The sequence below is a fragment of the Pezoporus wallicus genome, unplaced genomic scaffold (genome assembly GCF_028554395.1).
Source record: "Pezoporus wallicus isolate ANWC-B61680 ecotype Strahan unplaced genomic scaffold, APGP_CSIRO_Pwel_v1 contig_4788, whole genome shotgun sequence".
Lineage (NCBI taxonomy): Eukaryota > Metazoa > Chordata > Aves > Psittaciformes > Psittacidae > Pezoporus > Pezoporus wallicus.
This window is the reverse complement of record NW_026638769.1, coordinates 544,233-565,541: the sequence shown is the minus strand read 5'-3', so window position 1 is coordinate 565,541 and position 21,309 is coordinate 544,233. Positions and strand designations below refer to the sequence as shown.

Sequence of the window (21,309 nt, the reverse complement as noted above, 5' to 3'; positions counted from 1 at the left end):
CAGCATACTGAATTTAGCACAGAAGCCTGCAAGCTTGCCCTTCACAATCAAGAACCACAAATAGTACCAGCTGATATGGGGGATACAGGAATGTAGACTGCCTGATAAATCTGCCTAGCTGGTATCATTAAAAGCAGAGAGGAGGAATATGCTCTCTGGCAAGGACAGATAATGAATCATGTAGGTTCCTGTGCAAATAGTCAGGAATTACTAAAAGACATAAGAGTAAGAAGAGCAGGAAAAAAGGAAATGCTCCTTAAAGCAGTCATTTGAAAAGGACTGTTACTCAATCCTGTTAAATGTTTCCTGCTTCTGTAAACAGAACACAGTATAAATCAAACCAGAACCAGCATGCTGATCTGAAAGAGTGCTCCCTCTTATGAACAAAATAACCCAGGATCAACCAGCAAACAAAGCACAGTCTGAAAGCTGCCTCTGAACCATGCATTATGGTGGCTGCTTTAGCAATGTTTACTAGAAAGCACTACTAAAAGATATTTTCAGCTGCTACTTCGCATTTGTCCCCTCAGAGAACAAGTCTTTTCCTTTAAAATACTGAAGAATATGGCTACATTTTCAACGATGCACATTTAAAGTACAGTTCTCTGCTGCTGAAAAGTGTTTCCAACTCCTTAGTAGAAATCAAAGGAAATACAATATTTGGCACAAACAGTGCTGCAAGATAATCTAGTATCTGGAAACTGCTGTGCTACAAAATACATCTAAAATGATCAGACTATGTCTCATTATTCATGAGATTCATTACCTGCTACTCACAAGACCAATGGCATATATTTATGGACACCAAGCAGGCATTTTGAGGGAAAGGAGGAAAGTTCATGACTCCAGTTAAAATAAACTTCTATGCTTAAAAGTTGAATGAAACTACATTTAGTAGATACAGCACTGTAAAACACAGCCAGTGAAAAAAAAAAGAATAAAGATAACAATTTTCCTACAGCAAGTGTTCTATTTTCTAAATATTCCTTCAATGTGCAGTTTTAACATAATTTTTACATTCGGCTTATTTTTATGTGGATAATAATTAAATATGCTACTGCTCAAAGTCTCTCCATGGCCTGTAAACATAAACCTAACTTTTCAACATACTGAATAACTCCACCAACTGCTCATGTTAGCACAAAGATGTGAAATCATTCTAGCTATAAGAGTTACAGTACACTACAAATCCTTTCACCTACAATTGCTCGCCTGGAATACAGAGGGAAAACTTTAAGAAGCATTGCTAAATGATCTCAGTTGCTCTGAATAGACAAAAACCACATGCCTGTTTACAGAGAAAGAAATTTAGCATTTTCAATATGGGGAAATTAAAATCAGTAACTTGGAGATTGTGCGTACTGTAACTTTTTCCCTATTTGTCTTTGCAACCTCCAAATGAAAAGCAAAAGGATGACTCTTTTTTTGTAAAGGGAAGGCAGTGAGAATGAAAAGAGTTAGCAAATACAATAACAAATATACATAAAGAAACATTTAAATGCAGCATACGAAGTCTTTACATTACCTTTCTGTCTGGCCTTGGCTATCACTTCGATGTGTTTCATTGCTGCCTTGAGCATTTTCTTTGTTACAACAGTTGGAATATCCACCTAAAGAATAGTTTTAAAACAAAACAAGAATTGTTCTAGGGATTTTTTTTATTTATTACAGTCAAGTACCAAACATATTAATTTGCTTCTATGGCTCCACTCCAACCATAAAATACACCCTTAAGAAACAATCCATGAATTCTCTAGATGATCTGACAGTCATTCTGGTCAAAGCACGTAACATCATTTAGAACTAAATGCCATAAACAATACCATTAGAACATTTATTGCCAACTTGTTTCCATTAGGATTCTCGCACTGCAATAATTTAGTAATGTAGCTTGATTTCCAAGTCACAGTATATGAAACCTAGTTCTGCATGAAGATTTGACCACCAACAAAAGCAAGTCAATTATGCTGTGCTTCTCATACTTGTGTACCTTAACCCTCAATCGTGTCCAAAAGGACTAAAAGCAAAGTGAACCCCCCCCTCTCTTTATGTATCCAGAAAAAATGTCACAGCTCAGGTGATGACGGAAACAAAAGAAAAATCTGAGTTTCTGAGTTAAAACAACTGTTAGTGCCAACAACCATACCATACGATCATAAAATGAATAAAAAGCACATATTTAATCAAGGACCGTATTAACAGAGTCCTGCATTTCTGCTTGCCTTGATGTCTATGAAAATGAAGGAATTACAGAACAACTCAAGCACAAATGGACCTCATGATGTCTTAGCCCAACCTCCTGGGTAAAAGCAAGCTCAAATTAAGGTGTGCAGGGCTGTACACTCCCCCACGTTGACAGTCACCTCCTCACAGGTTAAACGCTCTAGCCCCAGCCATCTCAGTGGCCCCTTGGTTGAACTTGCTCCACCCTACCAATATCTCTGTTGTAATGGGGAGCCCAAAACTGGATACAGTATCCTAGATGCTGCCTAAAAAGCATGAAGTTAAAGACAATCATTTTCCTTGATCAATTGGCTCTGCTCCCATTCATACAGCCCAGAATGCTGTTGGCATTCTTTGGCACCGGTACACACTGCTGGCTCATATTCAGCTTACTGTCTACCACGGGACCAGGCTCTTCACAGCATAGCTTCTCTCCACAGCCAGTCAGTCCCTGACTGTCATTAAGTGACAACCTGTACAGTTTCAAAGGATTTTTCTTTATTAGCTTCTGTAGTTTCCACAGAAGCTTGCCTGGAAACTGACTTATACTTGGCATGCTGTTTATTTTAAGCAAGAGCAAAAGATGTTTCAGAGAAGAAATACACAGTTGCAACTGTTCAAAACTTAAGACCTCGGAACAAGTTTCTTTCTTATACAGTCTGTCCCTCCTCAATACTAAGTCAAATAATGACCCTAAGTAATGAAACTGAAGCGTTTAAGTGCTTCTTGTCAGACAAGGAAAAAGACAGTGTAATTGCAATGGTCACCAGAGCCAAGAGAAAAGTTGGGGTTTTATGCATTCATACAAGCAAAATAACATCTATTCCTGCACACTCCCCTGTAATATCTGAGGTGCACAGATATCACTTAATCTGGCCAGCCCACACAAGCTAGTATAATTGACTAGAACTGCCTAAAAGCAGCTAGCCAAATTAAGGTCAACTCCTTTTTACAGAAAAAGTCAAGCTCCTGCTTATCAATGGAGAACTCTGTCCTTTGGGACTCATATTTGAACAAGAATTTCAATAAATCCAGAGTTTAGGAATAGAAGACTGTTTATTCCTGCAGAGGTAAGCAAAAGAGCAGAGCAAACAAATTATCACTGACAGGGCAGTAGGCACTATCAACTTTTGACAAAAATTTCAACCAGGTACAGGGCTACCCACAGCACACCATACAAAGGGAAATGTTTCACTTTCCCTTCAAAAGCCGCAACTAACCCACAAATGGCCACAATGAGGAAAATCCAGACTCGGAGAGAGAGAAGTATTTCATCACATACTGAAGAGCTGACTGGCCTAAAGCACTTGTTCCTTTGTTCAACAACCCTGCCTCAAAACACTCACCTAGGCAGACTTAAGCAGAAAACAAAGGAATTCTTTTCACTTAAGTATGTTGTAATTTTAAGTCTTAATTCAAACGTACAAGATTCCTTGTCAAGAAAGTATAGATATAGCTTAAAAAAGGATAAAAAGAGTGTTTTTTTCTTACACATTCCCAGATTTAAAAAAAAGAAAAAATCTTGATTAGCTAGAACTATTGCTTTCAAGCATTTAGTAATAAATCCAAACCAAAGTACAACTGTTTGGCAAAGGTATAAGAATATTTTATTTTGCAATCGATGACTAATTTCTCCTCAAATGAGGTTATAAGAGACACTGTATCAGAGCTGAAAGGTTATAAAACACTCTGTCACAACCCTTTTCAGCTAACAATTAAAGCTTTAAACTGGGATTCCTAAAATGACAAGAAGTTAGCATTTTATTTACAACTTGCATATGAACTCTGGTTTCTACACACAACATTTTAGTAGTATACGGATCACAGTTACTACCTGAGCCTGCTTGAATCTATATGTGGGTATGTGAACACACAGAAACACTTTTTCAGCAGAAGAAAAAAGGGTATGAGCTGAAAACAAGAGCATAAAACCAGACAGCATGCTGCCCTGCAGGGCTGAGCATACCAAGTTTCAACTGTGTTCCAAGCAAAGTTACTATGAGAATCTTTTTGCTTGAGGTATTTGTACCACTTCACACAAAAAGACAAAATAAATTACTCTGCAGGATGTATACAAATAAATCTAAACAACTGTAAAGAGAAAATAATTTCTATGATAATCTTTATTTTGTAGTGCCCCGACAACGCTTAATACTTACACACTCCTTGAGTTTTTGTTGCACATACTGCCTACCCAGGCAAAAGGAATTTAAGATACTGCATTTAATTCATTACTGTCAAAAGCAGATGTGGTAAATTAACACTCTACTTAAAAATGCTATAGCTGATCCGAGATAACATGATTAATACCTTATCACATGATCAACAGAGGAGACATCATTTTCAGAATAAACAATGGATCTACGAACAATGCAACTAACACCTACATGTATTAGAACTCCAAACAAAATTTTAAGAGCTTGCTCTAGATTTTAACTTTGAAAGAATTACTTCACTTTCATATCTCTATATAATGCCTGCGCTACATGGACACTTCCTAATCTTCCCCCATGTTCACTTTAAAAAGCAACATGCTTGAGTTACAGTAAACAAGAAAGTCATCTGGATTTGATATATAACAAGGACAGAATCAGGCTATTAATCACTCATGTACAACTTGTAGCTCAGGAAATATTGCTGTTACTAAGGAAGGAAAAAAAGACACACATTTATGGTAGTTGCTCCAACAGAGGAGCGAGCACTGAATAAATCTGGAAACTGAGTTAGCAACTCTTCCTGCTTAGAACAGCCAGAAAGTCAGAAGCAGTTCCTGTAAAACAGGCATGAAGGACTTTACCAGAAAAGAGGATATATGTCCTAATCTATTAAACACAGGGAATAAAAAAATTGAATGTTTACTCTTCAGAATGCTTCTTAAGAGCTGCATTAATGTAAGAACCATACCTGTTCTAATTCCTATAGTAAGCTATTCACTTAATGGCAGTCTATTCTTTACAAACAATTTAAGGACCGTGTCTGCATTTAAAGGAATCAAGCAAACAGAAGCTATGAGACAGGTACACTGCTGTTTTCTAGTAGTTCTTTTTCAGTAATTGTCAAAATTGTTTCCACTTGTATGAAGTCACTAAATCATCCCAAGGTTTAATAATGCTTTGCACTGGTGTAAAGTCCATCTGCAAGAATCACAGAATGGTCTGAGTTGCAAGGGACCTTCAAAGACCACCTAGTCCAACCCCCTGCTGTGGGCAGGGACATCTTTCACTAGATCAGGTTGCTCAAAGCCATGTCCAACCAGGTGTTGAACACTTCCATTGATGAATCTTCAAAGATGTTTTCTAACCATGAATAATCTCATGAAGGAGGCAAAAGCCACTTCAAAGAAGAAATTTAGATAGAAATTTCCTATACTCTCTGTAAGACAGACTTTGGAATCACCACTTAAAAAATAAAGAACTCGCTACAAATGAGTATCAGTTATTTCTGATGGAAAACCAGCATTAATAGCTTTAAGTCACCTTACCTTGTGAATTCTCCGAACCAATACAGATGCAAAAAACCGCAACGTGCCTCTCAGTTCATCTACTGAGGATTCATCATCAGTAATATTTCTGCAGTGTTGTAAAGCATGTCATGAAAGAAAACAGAATAAAATACATTACACTAATCCAACCACAATATATTTGGCACTACTGAAAACTAGACTGAAAACCTTCAATGGTGACAGGTCAACTGGTATTAACTGAAATGAAAGCTACCAAGTGTGGGCAGAGAGTAAACAAGTCCTCTATTCAAGTACAACACACAGCATTCCCAATATGTTTGGTGCACAGAACAATGGCTTAAGAAATATGTCAGTAAATTGGAATTATATACCAATTCCTGCTCTAATATACTGTCTGCATGATTCTGACCAAGTACAATTTAACTCTGTTTCCACATAAGTGAATGTTTCCTAGCTCAGTAGCATAAAGTGAACCTGAATTAAAACTGACAAAACCTGTGGAATAAGAGTTCTGCAAGCACATACCCCAGATAAGCTAGTCAAAATTGGAATTTCTATACTCATACTACAAGACCTTCTGTACTCCAAGATCTAAAATAATTTTCATTTGTTTTAGTACAAAACTGGCTTTCTAAAACTCTTTTATTTGTGTGTTATTATAAAAATGGTCGATTCTCATGTAGCTTTTAATGAAATAGGTACATCCCTTGCATTTCAGCTCAGCATCTTCCAATAGAAAACTTTCATGGGTATTTTTTCAACAAGTTCCAATACTTAGATGCCACTTGACACAGTAATATTTTATTTTGTAAATATAAAATTGAGTTTATTTCTAGCCTAAACAGAGACTGCCATTTCCTAGAAGAGAAAATAAATTGTAACGCAGGAAACCAACAAATGACTTCTAAAAAAGTTAATCTACTTTTTATGTATCATGAAACCATTAATTACAAAGAAAACAAAACAAGAACCTCAACCTACAGCTACTTGGAACAAAACTGAAATTATTTAAAATGATTTCCACTTGGAAACAAAGAAATAATGAATTCAAACAGATTCTCAAATCAATATATCAAAATATCATCTAAACTTTTTATCTGCCTTGCCAGTTTCCATCTGCTGCAATAAATAATGTGCAATGAAATACTGTCATTAAAAATACTGAAAGTTGACTCGGGAAGAAAAATACCCAGCTGCATGTCTTTTGGGGGAAACTGAATGAAAATGGAAAATACACCAAGTCTTAGATGCAGAAACTGCAACTAAACAGAGTGGAAAAAGAGACCGTGATAACAGCATTCCACAAAATGCAACAGAAAGAATAAAAGTCTGTCAGCATTTAAACATACACAAGCATTAGAACATGCCCAAAGATACTAGTAAAACTGCATTATAATAGCTGAGTAATGACAAAGTTAGATCCTGCTTCAGCTAATGACCATTTGTGAATGCCATCACAGTTTTCAGTAATAAGTTTGCATATGCAGTAAATGCAAATATCATCTGCATTAAAAAAAACAAACCACATAGTACAAGCAACAACAATACACTGGGAAAATTTAAATTTCATGCTTATAACATCATTTTGCATTATTTATCATCCAATTTTTTAAGCCATGTTAGCTTGGATTATATACAGCATTCAAATGCATGTTGAATATGAACTGTGAGGTACAGATACTGGTGACCTGATGGTCTAAGTATGCATCTAATTGCATGAAAAAGCACCTCAAAGAAAGCAGCCTGGCATAAGGAATACCACCATCCTCCAACAGCTAATCATACACAGGTAAGAATACCTTAGGGGAAGGTTTGGTTTGTTTTAAGATCAGCAGCTGACATTTTAGATGCAATATGGTTATCAAATGCCCACACTTTCAGTGGAAGCCAAGGGATTAGCAAGCAAATTGTGTGACTGTATTACTAGTATTTGACAGCAGAATACATAAAGTAATTTGGACCAAGAAGCTTTTATTGTATTGACACTTGGATAATCAGCATCTTGGCTAACGGTACTTGGACATGACTTCATGCCAGCTACTTTCACAACGCGACATAGGTTTGCAGAGATATTCTTTTAATCACAAGTAGACTGAAGACTGCTGAAAAAAAGCATCAAGAACCTGTAAAATTTCCGATCTCCAGGGACCCAGTGGAAGCTTGGAAACATTTTAAAAACTGGCTGCATCTTCCCCAGAATTTGGGGAAAAACTTAAACCTACAACTGTCTGTGTAATGGAGAGATTTGCTAAAGAGTAAAAGGCTCAACCTGTTAATTTGCAAACAGTTACTGAGTCAAATGTCTCAAAAGAGATACACCTAACTGCTTTTGCATGCAAAATCTTATGGGAACTACTCATAAATGAAAACCATATACAAATACTAATGTGATCCCCCCCCCCCCGTGTATCAATTATTCTTACCAAATTTGGACAACTCCTATCAAAAATACGAAGAAAGTAAGTTGCAAGCTGATGAAAAACTATTGATTGTAACTCAACAAAAACCCTGACCTTTTCTTGCATTACTTGCATTTAAAATAGAAGCAGCTCCGTATTGGGTTTAGTCACCAAAGAAAAACAGTGGTAATTACTGGATTCCAATCTAATCTGAGAGAACTGGAGTAGCAGTAGCATCAATGACCAAAACAATTCAGTAAGCATAGCATGAATTACTCAAACTTTAAATTCTCTTATTTAAATGAGGTTGGCATAAGCAACATATTACATTGTTTTGCTGTACAGCATACATAATAGGCAGGTGTTTTGTAGCTCTACAAATTTGGATTACTTAGAACTATGTTCTATTCTTCTCACATGGTTCAAAAAAATCTTAACACACAAATATTTAAGTATAACCAATATAAGTAGTTAGAAAAATACAAAAGAAAATTGCATATAACTACCTAGTTCAGTAGAATTCACTGGATTTTAAGCACTAATCTTCATTCCCTTAAACTGGTTCAAGTTTAGGGATGTCTGCCTCTAAATTTTAACTTGCTCATAAAATATTACAAATTCTTATACATTTTATCAATGAAAGAAACATAAAACACAGCTTTTCACTGCTTATAGCACTTTATTTCCTTAGTAATAAATCTATGATTTTATCCTGCAACATACATTCCTGGCTACTGTTATACTTCCTGGGCTTCTGAGTGAGATAGGTTACGTCTCTAATGTCGGGAGTATGCAAGGCGCTGCAAGACATCATCAGGCACAAAAAACTAAACAAAGAGAGGCAGCTTCTGCACAAATTCCATTCACTTAAAGGACGGCAGCTACCACAAGGAATTATGCCACGACTTTTCTGAGAGGGAAAGTAGCACACTGTTTTACCAACCTAGTCTGGCAAGCCTGAATTGCCTGCTGGTGGGTACCCATGCTGCTAAATAAGAAGAGTCTGGATGCAAAGGCTTCCGATTTGGCTCTGTGAGGAATTATCTAGAGACAGTGAAGTTTCTTAGCTAAGAAAAAACACTTCATGAATGTAAAAGCTCCTTCTCCAGCATGAGCTGAGTTATATATGTGTATCTACATCGTTTGCGTAAGGGAAGTCAGAACTAGCATGCTCTACAAGACAGATCCGAAATGGCTGCCCACAGACACATAGTTCAGGCCTCCCTGCACAACTGCTGGCAAGAAACACAGCAAAGAATGTCTAGAGCAAACAAGACCAACTCTGACATTACCACCTGTATGTCTTTCAGGACCAAGTTTCTTCCTGCAGCATTGCTCAGGTAACACTGCACTACTGCTCACTGAACTTCTAAGTACTTTACGTTGAAGGAAAACTCATTAGGTCTGGTCAGCATGGTGTGTATTTATGGAGCTAGTTCAAAATCCAGAGGTGCAGCGATTTTGAGTGATTTTACCTGTAAAACTCAAGACAGCACAGGAACATCTATACAGCTCATCAGAGAGAAAGATGTATGTCCTGGGTTCAGCAGTAGCAGGATTTAGGCTAGCTGGCTCCATACCATACATATTTTGCACTTCTAACTATGCATGTGTTTACCCCTACTATACAATGTATTCCAGACTTCCACTGTCTTGTGTGTCAGATTTAAGTAATATGTGTAATCCAAGCTTCCTTGACAGTTCAAAACAAAGACATTGAAGACACCTTCCACCAGCCAAAAAATCCTAATTTCAAATTATTAAATAGAGAAGATGGCTGCCTTACATTTGTTCCTTCATCAAACAGCTCAATGTAACATGCTATAGTTTTCTGTGTTTGAAAGTTAAAAACCTCGAGTTCTCAGCTTTCTCGTTCACAATACACAGTGTTAAAGCTCCCTCTGCTGTCTGCATAAGCATTTAAGTTTTATGCTCCAGTGTACTCCTCACGCAAAGACAGATGGGAGACAAGCAGGTATTGGCAGGTATCGGCCACAATTAAAAACCAATCAGGCAAAGAAATCTGCAAATTTTCGGAAAATTTTAGATCCTGGAGACAGGGGAAAAAAACCAAAACAAACAACGAACAGTGCAGAGTAAAAGAAAAAAAAAAGTATACATTTCTTTTAGCACAAAAACAAACTCTTCCATCCAATGAAAAAGTTAACATTCAGAGTAAAGGCAAAATACTGTTTTAACACATTCATGCCAGCATGATCAATTAAAAATATTTGTAGTATCTTCTTACAAAGTACTCTGAAGCACTAATTAATACATAAAGGTCCAAGGCAACAACCAAAGAATTATGCAGTCTTTTCTCTATACTCCATTTTAAAGTTATTTACACAGTATTAGTTTATTCAGCTCAGCATAGCCACTCAAAGCTTTAAAACTCAACAAATCACCAGATGTTCTGCAAGAAGGTGGCCGCAACATGTATTCAAAATACCTTTTCTATATTAATTAAAAGTGATTTTTTAATTAATTAAAAGACTGAAGTGATTTTTTTTTAAAGCAATAAGGAAGATCAGCATGCTTCTAACATGGAAATAAATTTCAGGGAGTGGGAGGAAGATGTTTTTACACACGTTCTAATCAAGCCATAGGTACTCCCAAGGAGTTAGAAAAATCAACATATAAAAATGAATAATCTAAAAGTGTTTTTAGGTTGAAATACAAATTTCAGAACCACCTGTATCATGCCTAAATTATTAAAAGATGTTTTACTGCGCTAAGAGACAGTAACACGATGAAACAATAGCACTTACAAGTATGCTATACATTTTACTGAAGAAACAAATATTTATTTTCAAGTGACTATTTCTTAAACAGTTTGACAAATATTTATGATATTCAAAAATAATAACTCTTAGGTAAAGCTCATACCTGTACCATGGATAAATAAAGTTTTCCAGCACCAACTCAAGCACCTGAGCAAAACAAAGACAACTACATTACAACATAGTTTACTGTAAATCCATGTTAGAAAAGCTAAAAACATACCACCTTTCAAAACGCATAGAACATAATTGTTACATCATAGAACTTTAATGTATAAACATGTACATTGTGATCCTATGGTGAGATAAATCATTTTGCATAGTAATCAACATACAGCACAAAATGATGATTTCATCAGATATCAACATGAAACAGCTGCCACTAGTACTATCCACAACATGAAGCACAGTGCATTAGTCATTCTCTTAGGTGAATGCTATGAAAAATGTCATCTTACCTCAAACAGCCCTTCCCAAATTTTTCAGATCAGTTCCCCTTCTTTTCTGATATAGCGTGAAATGTCCCACAGGCACAGCTACCTATCCTACACTTACACACATCCCTTTTTATTCTAACCTCTGCCTTTTCCAGCTCTCCCCCACCAAAGTGAGACAGTCAATCCTTTGATTTGTGAGCTCACCGCTCACAAAGAAAGCAAAAGGAGAATCCTAAAAATCACAGAATCACAGAATTGTTTGGGTTGGAAGGGATCTTAAAAAGATCATCTAGTTCCAACACACCTTCATGGACAGGGACACCTCCCATGAGACCATGTTGCTCAAAGCCTCATCCAACCTGGCCTTGAACACTGCCAGGGATGGGGCAGCCACAACTACTCTGAGCAACCTGTGCCAGCGCCTCACAACTCCTAGGAAAGCCATTCTCATTTCTACACATCCTGTACCACAGCATTCAACAGAGCCTGCCTTATGGTCCAGCCATCTCCTGAAGTCCCAACTACAGCAATTCCTGAAGTCCTTGTCCTACAGGGATCCTCGTGGCTTTTCCCCTCCTGTTCCTAGCCCCTGCATATCCCACCTACATGGATCTCTGTAGAGCATAATTTCCACCCTTTTCATCAAATCCATTCCTCACAGGTCAAGCCTGTGGTTGCCTTTTCCATGACAGAAACCCTAGGTTAATCAGGAAGAACCAGTGCTGTTGCACACATATGCCCTGGTTCAGCTTAGCTTTAAACATTACAGAAGGAAGGGAGGCACAGGAGGCGACAGTCCCTGTTCAGTCAAAGGGCTGCCACCACCATATACACAAGGTGTACTGCTCATCCTTGCACTATGATAAGCAGAAAAAAAACCACCCAAACTTCTAAGAGGAAGAGAAAATGTCTGACAGTGTGAAGAAACAAAAACATGAGAAAAGATACAATGAAGTTTTCTTGAGATTTCTCCTCCTTCACTATAACCCAAGACGTCATCTGTACCACCTTCTCTTGTCATAACCTATCCCTTAATCAGCCATTGCTTTAGAGATCAGTTTGTCCCCAACAGCATCAATGCTGGTCAGGGTAGTAAGACAGAATACATATGCTGCTCTGTGAGGCTGCTGCGCCGTATTCTACAGAAAGAAAGGTTTTGCAAAAGACGCCACTGTGTTCAAAGAAAAATGCCAAATCTGTTTGAAAGGCAAGCTGAATGCAACAGCTGATGTTCAAGTGTCATTTATGAGAGTAAGTATTATTCTTCCTATAAGATTTGCTGCTGCACTCATTCATACTGCATGCAAGAATTAAGAATTATTAAATTTATACTGTTTTTAGCCTTTGATCTACTCATGATTATGAAAGCACACTCACTAAAATGCATACCATGGCCTTTTTAGTTCCTCTCAGTTCTTCAGACTTCAGTAGCTGATGCTACTCTCTATTTCTGTTTTTACTACTAATATCGCCTATTCAAATTTAAGATGATCCTCTCTCTTTTGCAGTTGTTCCATTTCAGTGATTTTTCCTCACTTTGTTTTTAAGGGTGAAGGAAAAATTTTGTTCCTTTACCTTCTCTCTCTGAAGGAATGTTTTCCAGTCTGGGATACCTTCAGATGTCTGTATTGTGGACCACACAAAGTCAACATCTTTTCTCCTACCCCTATGTGCTATAGCAGTAATAGATCTTGAAACTGTAACATCATCGTGTGTTCATGATGGATGGGTAAGATAGATGTTGTGTCACAGCCTCCTCCAAAAACACACTCCCATTCCCCCCTCCAAAAAAATAAAACCCAAAAAAACAAAACAACTAAACACCTCAATTCTTGGATTTCCATTAAAAGCAGACTGGCAGGGTAGAGATAGATGAAAACAGACGCTTTACTTCCCAGTACAGAAGAGATCAAAAAATCCTAGGGAATCTTCTTTGGAAGTTAATCTTCAGACAACAGGAGGGAGATGAGATCCAGCTCCAGTCAGCAAACACAGACCACTGGCCTTAAGAGCAATAGATCAGACTACTCAAAAAACTTTCCCTAATGCCTTCCATAGCAGTGCCCCTACCTAAACCACCAATTTACTCCATAGAAATCTCAGCCTTGTCACAGGTACTGCAACTTTTATTCTCTCACAGTTTCTAACAAAATAAACCTCTTTCAGGGCTCAAACTGCAGACTCTTACCAGAAAAAGGCCTTTCAAAAGCAAAGGCCTGCAGAAAAACCCCATACTGTGCATCTATAAAAGGATCCCTTTTCATTTTTCCTCCACTCTTGCTATGTGCCTCCCCATCAAGAGTAATGACAGGAGACCACCTTCCACTTGGAGTGACAAGTGCACTTGGACTCCAAGCACAAGACAGTGTACTCCAAAAGAGTATAATGCACTCCTCTTAGAAGACTTTCCTTTACCCATCATACTACTTTGGAACTGAAAGCCTGTCTATCAGGCTTCCAGCGCATGTGCCACTGCTAACGTAACTTTTCATCTACAGTCCAGAGGCATTGTTTCCAACAGTGAGAGATCTTGCTCTTACTGCTAAAGCCAAACATGTATGGTTCTGAGAATCATCTTCCTGTGGTTATTAAATCAGCAAGAAAAGCAGGAGAGATACAAGACCTGATGATGCACCCCATTCCAGACAGGGTCTCCTTGAGATTCAGCCCGTGACTTTAGTAACCGACTTCCAGTTGAACCATTCTGCAGACTTGCCAGTTTCTCTTTTTATCTACTGTTTCCATAGACACATAAGGGCTTTATGATAATGCTTCCACAGGACAATGTCACGCAGATAATCCCACAAGCCTAAGACTCAGAGGCAGCATGCAGAAAGACAAACAACTAACTTAAAATGCACTTGCATTGTGCAGTCCACATACGAGAGGTCAAGATCCTACTTTCAGAGGTCAAGTCCTGCTATCAGAGGTCAAGACACATTTGACTAGAATTCAAGTTCTCTATATAGCTTTCATAAAAAATGTCTTGATCTTAGAGACACAGAAAGCAGTGCTTATTTGCACATTTACTAAACACATAGCATGACAGAGGCAGTTATGTATGATGCTCCATTACACCAAGGTGCTGTAGTGAAGCTCAGAGAGCTACAGTGTGAAACCATCCATACTGCAAAATACAAATACTCCAAGAATAACAGGCAATTGACTGCCAGTAACTGGAGTTCAAGGTCCATACAGTTTTCCCATGAACCCTATGAGTCTTCCAGACTGTATCAGTGTGATTCCGTAAGTCAGGCAAAAAAAAAACCTATCACATCACCCACTGCACTTCAAAGCACTATTTCGCAGGATGCATGTACCCACTTCCATTCTAGCAAGACCAACGACATTATTCATGCTCAACTGCTCACACTGTGCACACATGCCAACAGAATAGATGGGACATCTCAAAGAATGACAGCTAATGACAAGCAATTTCCTTGTCTGTAAAGTATTATTCTCCAGATTTAAACATAAACGATGAGTCATTTAATTTAAAACCTATTTTTCAATCATTCTGCAAAATGACAGGTTCTACTATGTCTGAGGAGCTTTGAACTGGCAAGCGATTACAAGCATAAAACCAAATGCAGCACGCAGCAATATAAGCAGCAGCTGATGACAAGAACAAAGAGAAGTTATTTTCTAGCATGCACTATAACACTGCAAGCTAGTCAGTCTTTGCTGCCGAGACAAGCTTTCTGTGGACTGTCATAGAACAGAACCCAATTGTCAGGAAAAGGAACTGTAGTGCTGAGTAATGAATGGTTCAGTTGCAGGTCGTAACTCCCAGGCCGAATTAGATTGGAAAGGAGGAAGAATTGGGTAAGTAAATGACAAAGACTACTTTAAAAGCCTTAAAAGGCAGTACAGGTAGATAGCTGAGACCACTTCCTGATGGCAAAACAAGCAATTTCCAACAAGAAAGCTACCATGCTGCTGAAAGAGTTCAGGACTGGCAAAGAGCACATTCAAACAGTAACTGATTTCTTGTCATGCATTTGTCCATTTTGTACTTTTAGAAGAGAGAGAAGGGGGAAAGAAAAAAAATCTGGTCCCATAATCAAGTTAAGAATTTAAGAAAAATTTGAGATCAACAGCCACTGGAAACAAAATTCTACTTAGGTCACTGCACTATTTTTGTGCAGGATACAGCCCAAACTATGAAATATTGATAGATGCATGGTTGAGGCAGTTTACAGTTCAACTATAGTAATAAATATAAATGGATAGGGGAGTCCAAGCACAGGTTTTTCTTATTGTTCTAAACCATGTACAGCAGCTAGATAACCAAACAAGACTGCAAAAGATTAAGAATTTGCCATCAATGAAACAAACTACCATCACAATCCAAGAGAGAAAAAGTGGTTTGTGACAAAAAAGGTGGATTTCTTCTGATTTGAGTGTGTATTGAACTATTCCGTAAGCACTTGAAAATACAAGCTTAAAGACTATACAACTGATTCAGATTAGAAACATTTAGAAATGAGAACATTGCCAAAATTCTTTAGCCTGCAAAGGAAGAACTAGAAAAACTAATCCAGAGTTTAAAAATCCCATAAATATTCCAAGGACTTGTAGAATTTGCTTTCCAAAAGTGGGTTGCACTCCGTTAGAATCTCATTAATCTTAATTCAGTTCTCACTGTATCAGCTTCCCTCTACTGTAAAACTAACCCACAAAAGAAAATAAGATCAGTCTCTCCTCCCAACCCAAAGCAAGCTATCCAATTCCAGGCACACGTTACACACTGCATCCTCAGAGCAGAGCGAGATGCTCAGTGTGGGCAGAACCCTTGTTACCCTTTTAACCAGTACAGAAAAGTTGCACTGGGAAAAAACACAATGAGATTTCTCATTTCAAACAGTATCCTACATAGGTGAAAAGAGTGGCTCAAACAAACTGCTTGTCTGTGTCTATCAAAGATGATTACTCTGGTTCAGTGCTCGAGGAAGTAAGCAACAGCAATCAAATATGAAATGCCAAATGTGCAGCAACACATTTTAAGTATCAGTCTTAGAAGATAACTATGGTATCTACTCAAATATCTTATGAATAACATACTACAAAGAATGTTTTTAGCATTAAATTCCTATTTAAGCTAAACAGGAAAATTTCCAGTTCTTCAGCATTTACCACATCCTTTGATAAACTTACAACTATTTGCTGCCCCAAATTCTAAAATTACTACACACATAGAAGCATTTATTTTTACATTCTATTATTAAAACAACAGGTTTAAAAAGATAAGCCTACTGAAATTATATTCAGCAATGCTGTTATTTTAATACACTTAGTCCAAACTTCTTTAAAAAAAAATTAAAAGATTAAGTAATTTTAAAACAATAACTGTTTGGTTCTGAAACTGCAGAAGTCACTACATTAAGTTAAAGCACGTCAAGAAGTCGTTATCTGTGTTTTTTAAAAACATTCAACTGTCCATCTCACCCTTCCCTTAAGGCTTTCATTCTTTTGCTACTCTTGCTGTGGGCAAATCATCTCTTAACCTCCACTTCAACAAACTAAGCAGGATGAAATCCTTAACTTTTTGAGAATCAGACATGTTCAATTACAACTGTTCTTTCCTATATACTTCCCAGTTTACATAAATGTTTATTCTGTGTTCTAGGGATACTACTACAGCAACAGTCACATCTGTGATAACAAATACTCCATCTTGCCTCTCTGCTCCCAGCATATATTCTTTCAATTTGACTTTTACAGGAACAAGTTAACATATACGCGAAGTACACCTGAATTAGCTACTGAACCAGAAGCAATATGTCTAAGAGATATGTAATAAAAACTCACTGTATTTCAATGTACTAAAGAAATGCTACAGCAATTACCTCCGAGAGCGATGCATCCACCTTGGAAGACACTTTCAGATCCAGCCATGGCTGATAGTTTTCGAGAAGCAAAGTAGGTCTGTAGGAGAGGATGGAAAAGTTGATGTAACAATACTTCATCAAGAGTTTCCTACTGCTTTGTGCAAAATGTAAGAAATACTAAGCTTACCGGCGCCACATATTTAATTTACCTGTGCCTCTTGCATTTGACCTTGCCACATACAGCACAACTGTGACCATGGGGAAATAGCTCTGGCAGTTCTAATTGCTAAGAGAAGACATTTGGACAAGTTTACGTTCTTCAAAATGATGACTCATTTAATACACTGACATTTGTGAACTTCCTTTTAGAGCATAAAATTACACAGAACTGAAGAGCATAAAGAAAAAGTTGTTCTCCAAGCAGGAAAATTGAGGTAATAAGGCACGGTATGAGAGACAATTGAATCAAACAGAAAAGTCGCTTCCATTAGAAGTTTGAATAGACAGATTCCCCTTCACACCTCCAGTCATCTCCCCGAACATCAGCTGGTCTAGCAAGAGAGCAGCTGCTTTCTCTACAACACCTGCCTCACTCATAGCCTTGAAGTATTGTAACTGTAGCATTTTTAGCCCTGTAAAATGGTTTCATGTAGAATTTCAAGTTTGAAAACAGCAATTTCATTTGGGAAAGTTGTTTATTTTTTAATTTGACAGGCAGTACTACTTAGAGAAGTTTCACCACAATCAGCAAACAAGACTTAGCACTGGCTTGCCAAAGAAAGAGCATCTTTATAAAAGAAAAAGCCTCAATAAAAAAGCATACAACTACATAATTTTTCAGCTACTTAATACTCAAATGCCAAAGCTCAAAAATCAGCGAAGCAGAAAACAACATCCATGAACCCTCCCAACAGGCTTTACAGCCATATATAGGTTTGATAGGGCTATGTAAAACGTATGAATAAAAAGTCTTAGTCATTCTGCATTTGCTACAAAACACCTCTCAGATGAAAGATACGAGCTGCATCAATGTATAATATGTCAGAAAGCTCCTGGAATTACGCATTCTTTCTAAATATAAAGAAAGCAGAATGCTGACAGACATTTACCTTGGGTTTATATTTTATCGTAAAAAGAATATTGGGCAGCAGGGAATCCGGTCCCAACGAGCAGTAGAAGGTAACGACACCAGCCACGAACGACCAGAAGATCATTAAAACATGAAGATACCTCACAAACAAACAGGAAGGCAACATTACTGCATGACAGGGTTCCTGGGCCCGGCTGCCCGCCCCGGCGCTCCCGGTTACCGGTTGAGGAGAAGGGTGGCGGCGCCCAGCCCCAGGAGAAGGCAGCAGAAGAGCGGATACTGCCGGCAGGTCTCCCGCAGCACCTCGGCCCCCCGCGCCCGCTGCCGAAGCCGCTCGCCGGCCGCCTGCACCCAGCGCATCACGGCCGCAGCCCGGCGCGGCGCCGGATGTAGTTTATTGCTAGCAAGAACAATTTAAAGCCAACTTCCCATGAATAACTGCCTTCAGGTACAGAGCAAGTCACAAGCTTTCAAACTGTTTGACTATATTCAGCAACTGTTACTCAGTCTTGGGAAGCTCAAAGTTATGCAAATATGACATTACGTGTTAAGGGAAAATCAGTGCTCCAGAGAATTGTCTCTGGTTTTGAGCTCTTTTGAGAAGTTGCTGTTCCCTTACTCATTTGCACTAGGCCCCACAGAGATACGTCTTGGCAAAGGCTATGTGAGAGCATATGAAATACTTCTGTTCAGAAGAGCCGTGTTTACAAGTCTCCAGCAAAAACCCCACACAATAATGCTATTAAGGAAAATTCAGTATTTGGAAGGTGAGTCAGGATCTAGAAATTGAAAGCTGAGAATAGCTTTAAGAACCTTTGCTCAGATGTTTTCTCACTTTGTGCAACACTTCCCTTGACCTCTCTAACAGGTGAAATGCTGCAGTTTGACTTCAGTATGTTGACCTTTTTCAGAGAGCCTGGCAAAAGCCCAGGGTCAGCTTGAATTTCTTTAAGAGCATCTGCACAGTATTACTTCATGTTAGCCCATGTGTTTTCTGTTAGGAAATTAACCAAACAAATAAGGTGCATACATACAGCAAATCTCCATCCAGTGTAGCCAGAGGAAATTACTTTTCCTTAGAAGATGCATTTTTTTGCTACCTGCTTATTTTATCTTCAGCTATACTGCTTGTGATTTTTAGTCATCTACTTTGCAGTGTTTCTAATAAGGAATAACTTTGAAAAATGTGTAATTCTTAAAATAATTCATTATATGTCTGTAACATAGGAAGTAACTTGCACAGCAAACTGGCAAGAACAGAATTCAAACTTCTGCTTCCATTTCCATTCTTTACTCTGGGTAGAGTTTAATTTGTAGCTTCACTGTCAGGGTTATGTTTGTTTAAAGTAAAATCGCCACATTCACATTTGGCACTAATTGTACCTTACCATCTGAGAAGCTGTGTGATTTCCTGAAATTCACAGATCACCTCTGCTGGGCAGACACTACAACAACCTGCTTTATCCCATCCTGCTCTGCTAGAGACAGCTGTGTTGGCATTGCCCATCCCCTTCTGACTACTTAGGTTGTTCTGCTACATCTGAGGTTTGTCTTCCAACCTAAGCAAGCATGGAAGAACAAAAGGGAGATACAACAGGCAGCTTTTCAAAATTTTCTTGACCTTATGTGAGAAATAGTTTGCCCATTCCCCAGTAACAGCCAGTCTTTTTCTCTTCACGTAAGTTCTTGGGAAGATTCTCTAGTTAACTAGCAAACTGAAGGGGAAAACATGCATCTGGAGCTGAGCTCTGAAGCAGCATGGCCAGGACTGAGTTGTTCTGGAAAGCTAGATTTTATTACAACATTGAAAATTTAAAAGGATCTTTCACTTCATCATGGAAGCAGTCTTATGGATTATTTTTAATAGTAACAGAGGATTGTGTATTCTAGCATTCAGAAATATACTAGTGCAGATTTTCAATGTAAAATTAAATGCTACAGTCGTTAGCTGAATAATACCAGTCATAAGACTAAGATTCTGTTTAGCAAAGTGCTTGGGTTTTTTTTTTTTAGCTTAAAAAGCCATGCTTGTTTCAGTAAACCAGGCAGTGAACAATAATAGAGATTCTTATCTGCAAAGTCAGCAAGTCAGCTTCTGTTCTTCTCAACGCATTAGAGGGTTACCGTTTTCATGGATGCAGTTGTCCAGGTTAACTTACATAATGTAATCAGTCCTTTACATTTGCCCAACGAGGAATTAATTCTCCTATATAAATTATTCCCCACAAGTCTCTCACCACTTTTGTAGGCCCCTTCCAGAAGCTTAAATAGAAGGCTTCATATTAACCTTTAACTTCAGCCACTTAGCAGAAAACTTAATGGAAAATTCATTTTAAGTATTTAGCAAATAGGTAAGCTTAAATGAAAAAAAAAAAAAAAAGGTGAAACTGAAGTTGGTGACTCAGATCCCAAGAAAATTCAGCATTAGTGGGCATTTTAGACTGGACAATTTTAAGTTCAAAACTACAGGGCATCCATCAACAGTTACCGGTTTCAGTCTAATTCAGTTGTACACAAAAAACATAAGTGAAAATCGAAATTTTGCAGTGCTTCTTGGCCTTTCTGTATTAAAGGAAACGTGAAAACTTGGGAGTAGGGGCTGACCACTTGATTAACATTTCTGGTTTGCTTTGGGTTGGAGGGTAATTATTTGTGTCTGTTGACACAAATGAGTTAATAAACTGCTAATCTGACAATTTTAGGCATTTGGGCATCAGCTCCCTATACCAGCTGCATAGACCTGTACTCATGAGCTTTATGGGAATGTGTGCTGCCAGTGGATGGTGCATATCCAATTTGCTTCCTGGACCACCACATTATGGACCATAAATTGACTCTCAGTACTACAAGATCAAAGCATAGATGAGGAAATTTTAACCTGAGGAAAAGTACCTGCTGGATACACTGACAAGAACTTTGGCTTTCCAGAGAAAATCCCCACCCCAGTTGTCGCCTAGAAGAATCTAGGAGCTGCTCCAGAACACTAAGGAGCAAGGTGGAAGGGAGAAATTGTTTATAAAACGATGGGTAACATACTTCTGAAAAGATCACTGGTTTCCACAACTGCAGGGGAAATGAACTGCCAA

The 21,309-nt window shown here is 38.1% G+C and overlaps 1 protein-coding gene across 3 annotated transcripts in view; it reads right to left on the bottom strand.

The window, feature by feature from the left end:
• Positions 1 to 18,606, bottom strand: part of SNX14 (sorting nexin 14) — a 55,016-nt gene extending 36,410 nt beyond the window's left edge. For all 3 annotated transcript variants that reach the window (XM_057412513.1, XM_057412515.1, XM_057412514.1), the window contains exons 1-7: positions 18,444 to 18,606; positions 18,243 to 18,363; positions 17,343 to 17,419; positions 17,152 to 17,230; positions 10,972 to 11,015; positions 5,705 to 5,792; positions 1,526 to 1,610 (exon numbers count right to left, since the gene is read on the bottom strand). In XM_057412513.1, coding sequence (XP_057268496.1) covers positions 1,526 to 1,610; positions 5,705 to 5,792; positions 10,972 to 11,015; positions 17,152 to 17,230; positions 17,343 to 17,419; positions 18,243 to 18,363; positions 18,444 to 18,583 — 634 coding nt within the window. In that variant the 5' untranslated portion in view covers positions 18,584 to 18,606. The remainder of the gene's footprint in view (positions 1 to 1,525; positions 1,611 to 5,704; positions 5,793 to 10,971; positions 11,016 to 17,151; positions 17,231 to 17,342; positions 17,420 to 18,242; positions 18,364 to 18,443) is intronic.
• Positions 18,607 to 21,309: the final 2,703 nt, after the last annotated feature.